Source organism: Poecilia reticulata, linkage group LG14, assembly GCF_000633615.1.
Source record: "Poecilia reticulata strain Guanapo linkage group LG14, Guppy_female_1.0+MT, whole genome shotgun sequence".
In the NCBI taxonomy this organism is placed as follows: Eukaryota; Metazoa; Chordata; class Actinopteri; order Cyprinodontiformes; family Poeciliidae; genus Poecilia; species Poecilia reticulata.
In genome coordinates this window covers 3,153,207-3,157,483 of record NC_024344.1, presented here as the reverse complement: position 1 = coordinate 3,157,483, position 4,277 = coordinate 3,153,207, and the positions used below count along the sequence as shown (strand labels likewise).

At 37.2% G+C, this 4,277-nt stretch overlaps 1 protein-coding gene across 1 annotated transcript in view; it reads right to left on the bottom strand.

The window, feature by feature from the left end:
- Positions 1 to 4,277, bottom strand: part of mcf2b (MCF.2 cell line derived transforming sequence b) — a 21,342-nt gene that overhangs the window by 12,455 nt on the left and 4,610 nt on the right. Inside the window, 7 exon segments of the mRNA XM_017308492.1 lie at positions 3 to 6; positions 308 to 558; positions 646 to 760; positions 867 to 991; positions 1,115 to 1,264; positions 1,363 to 1,479; positions 1,616 to 1,750. Coding sequence (XP_017163981.1) covers positions 3 to 6; positions 308 to 558; positions 646 to 760; positions 867 to 991; positions 1,115 to 1,264; positions 1,363 to 1,479; positions 1,616 to 1,750 — 897 coding nt within the window.

Genomic DNA, 4,277 nt, shown 5'->3' with positions numbered 1-4,277 from the left:
ACCTCTCTTTATTATAATTACATTACTATTATTAAATATGATATTATAATTCAGCTTCAGCCCAAGATGCAATATCCACATCTTTTTATTTTAAATGAGACAGAATCATCCAACGACTATTGACTATTTACTTTTGATTTACACTTTAAAGGCTCAAAATGGGAAACAATATCATCTCATTTTTCATTAAGCCCACATTTCTATATTGAAAACATTTTTATTGATCTGATGTAATATTCTAACTCACAATGTTTCATTAGCTGTRAGTAAAAATCATCACATTTAATATAAATATAGGCTTGAAAACATCATTCTGTTGAATTAATCTGAAAAATTAGTTTCACCTTTTGAATTCAGTAACTTTTCAATATTGTTGTCATTTATTGAGATGCACCTGAACATYGAGTGAAGTGAATCTYTGTGTGTGTGTTTCGTGACCTGAGCTCGTTTATCCAGACTGTCCAGATCTCTGAGTAGCTGTTCTGTCTGAACCACTGTAGTTCCCACACAGGCGATTTCCTTCTCCTGGGCCGAGATCCGCTCCAGCACCTCATCCATCTACACACAAACCACAAGAGYSTAAATCAAGAGGCCTGGCTAAATTGACTTTTATGGGAGTGAGAGCACAAACACCAATTATCCCACCTGCTGGAAGCTGCTTTCGTAATGCAGCAGCTGGAGGTACTGCTGCAGCTTCAGGTGGTGTTTTTCAAAGAAACCATCAAAAGCCTCCTCCATGTCTCTGAGCTGTGCCAGAAGCCTGAAATACACACGGCAGGCACACTCCAAAACAAACTCTCTGCTTAAATAAAGTTTACATTTTCAAACTAAATCTAAATACAACAAATGTTTCACATGAACAGCACCTCTGAACAGTTTCCATGTCTGCTTGTATTTCCCGCTCTTCCTCAGCTTCTCTCTTTGCAGCTTTAACTGTTTCCAGGTTTGACAGCAGCAGGCGTCCTTCTTTCAGCACGCCCCGGATGTCATCCTGACAAAACAAGAAAAAACACACAAAGCTGAAGCAACATGCACCTTGAATATAGGAAAAAAAACTGATATAAAACGTAGAGGAGAGAGAAAAAGACAAAGATAGACAGTGAGGAAGTGCCACCTTCATCTGTCTGTATCGATGTGAGTGGGAGTGGAGCAGGAATTCAATGGCATTAGCTTCATCTGGGAGTTCGGTCTCAGACAGCTCAGAGCCGAATCCCTGCAGCAGCTGAGCGATCTCTTTCACTGTCACTGCAAARGTCTCAATGGACTGCAAAAACAAACAAATTGTCACCCAAAAGTATAAAAACAGATGACATTTCATGAGCATGACTTGCTGTGGTGGATTAACATCAGTTAGYCGTTTACCGATCGCAGGAGGACCCAGTCGCTTTGGCAATATTCCACCTTTGCAGTAAAGTCTGATGCCAGGTGGTTTTCATCGATGTAGCGCAGCAGGTCACCCACTGAGCGCAGCATCACCACCTGCAAGACACGGAGCAAAAATAAACCCTGAGTCCAACTCGCTAGTTGCTGTCTAACATTTAYAAAATTAGAAAGTTAACTAAATGCAGTGTTGCATGCTAAATATGCTGTGTGATATTCGGAAAAGTCTTTTTACCGGCATCTTTAGGAGGAAGTCATCCTGGCTGAAGCGAAAACCCAGATCTGTGCTGGAGGACGGACTGGGGGTGGAGCTCAGCAAGCTGGTGGGGCGAAGCACCAAGACCAAGTGAAGGTTGCCAGGAAAAGAAGTCTACAAGAAGTAAATGGCAATTTATTTMTTTCTTTCATGAACTCCTGAATTCTATACAAAAATACAACTTAGAAATGCCAGACTGTGCACAAATCTTTGACATTAGATCTTTTGCTTCAAAAGAAACAAACTTTTTAAAAAAATCTTCTAAATGACAGTATTTTGTATTTTACAGGTCATTTTATAGCAAAATCAAGTAACAGTTGTAAAAATGCTGTAGATATCAAACATGACTTWAAAAAAATTATTTTGCTTCTGATGCCTTGAAATTGGTTTGTGGTCTTTATAAATGTTGTTATTCTTTCTCAACTCTTCCTCCCAGCAAGTCCCACAACAACTTTAATTTCTGACCCACTGAAATTAAATGTGGGTTTTCAGCTCAAATTCAAATATAAATATAAGCTGAAATTCAAGCTGCATATATTCTTGCAATGATGCAGAAAGTGTTGTTTATGCGGAGAATACAAATAGATATGAACCTTTCTGTCTTTCACCTTGTTTTACAATAAAAAAAAACTGCTTTGCATTGCAGAACACCAGACTGACTGTCAGCCAAATGACAAACACGCAGCACAGATTATTTTAAAATTTCAGGCATAAGAAAAACATAACACAGTTTTATATTCCAAGCATTACAGACATAATTATTCTGAAAATATTATTGTTTCTGCTACAGCAGATTTTTGTAGCTTCTTCTGTTACTWCTGGCAGGCAGGAAACAGAGAGACGGCGCTACAGGAGTTAGGCTGCCAACTCAGAGGAAGAGTGYGAAGCTTAACGCAGCATCAGCATCCTTCAATGTCAGTCTGCCAGATCTTTCAGCTTTTGTAGCACTTCAGTGGCTCTAAAAATCAGCTCTTCTTACTCACTCTGCTGCTTAGTGAAACATCTTCCTTCAGTCTCAGCTGTCAAGCCAAGCTCCCAACAAATAGGCACATTTTTTTTGTTGTAATAAACTTTAACAATGTTTTTGTAAAACTTTGTAGTAGCTAATTGTCAGCTGAACGCCGGTTAGTTACTGTCATACTGTGATTTACAGCTGTGTTTTCTATGGTAAAATAACTGTGTTTTAANGAAGCTTAACGCAGCATCAGCATCCTTCAATGTCAGTCTGCCAGATCTTTCAGCTTTTGTAGCACTTCAGTGGCTCTAAAAATCAGCTCTTCTTACTCACTCTGCTGCTTAGTGAAACATCTTCCTTCAGTCTCAGCTGTCAAGCCAAGCTCCCAACAAATAGGCACATTTTTTTTGTTGTAATAAACTTTAACAATGTTTTTGTAAAACTTTGTAGTAGCCAATTGTCAGCTGAACGCCGGTTAGTTACTGTCATACTGTGATTTACAGCTGTGTTTTCTATGGTAAAATAACTGTGTTTTAAATCATAACATCTAGCAGATTGTACATTTTAGATTTWGCAGAAATTAAAGCATGTTTTTTTCTTYAAAATCAACATTTTAGATTTCTGCAGAAGTTGCAGGTAAAACTTTATTTTATCTTCAGATAGAATTTAATAGCAACTAAACACTTGATTTTAAAACCCTGGTTGTAAGAATTCATATTTCGCTTTACTTTAAGAAGACAGTTTGAACAGATATAAACTGATTATTGTTGCATTTTTTCACCCAGTTCATCATAATCTATTCTGAAACAAGACATTGAGAATTTTCACTACAATTTGTGCAGGAGGTTGAGGATTACATCTTAGCCACTTGACGTCATGCACCGAATTAAAAATTACTATATCTGCAGTTATTTACTGATGTTTTAGAAAATATTATTTCGTTATGGTTGCTATCAACATTRTCATGAAGATAAAACCATTTTAGTCCAGCAGCAAACTAGTAAACATTAYTCTGATTTCATTCAGGATAAAAATCAGCAAATAACAGTTTAAAGTATAGCATGAATTTGTATTCAGCCTCCAGAAGTTAAAATTACAGTTGCAACTCTTTTGGGGGTATTTTTCTACCTGCTTGTCCTTCTAGAGACTGACATTTCTGCAGTGTTGCCTTTGAAAGTTTTGCTGGATTAGATAGGGGACATTTGTAAACATTAATTTTAAATKTTTGCCACAGATCCTCAGAAGGTTCTTCATCCAGGATTACAATTAATTTAGCTCCATTCACATTCTAATTCACTCTAAGCCCCCATTATGATGAGGCCATGCATAATGTGTAGCATGACTACCAAMGGTTCAGTTTGTCTCATCTGATCRGAGCRTCTTTCTCCACGTTTACTGTCTCCTCTGTATAGGTTGTTTCAAAAATCTTRATGCTTTTTGGTCTTTTGTTTTATAATGTTTCTCTGCTGTAAACATTTCTGTAACATTAATCCTGTCCTGTCTGCAGAGCTCATTTGTCTTCATTATGCTTTTTGCTTACTTTTGCTCTCTACCAAACCTTTGAGGCCTTCACAGAAACAGATACTTGTGCACTATTTACCAATTAGGTGACAACAGAATTGTATTTAATGATATGAAGGGGTCTGAATGCATATTAACACCTATCATGTTTGATTTATAAAAATA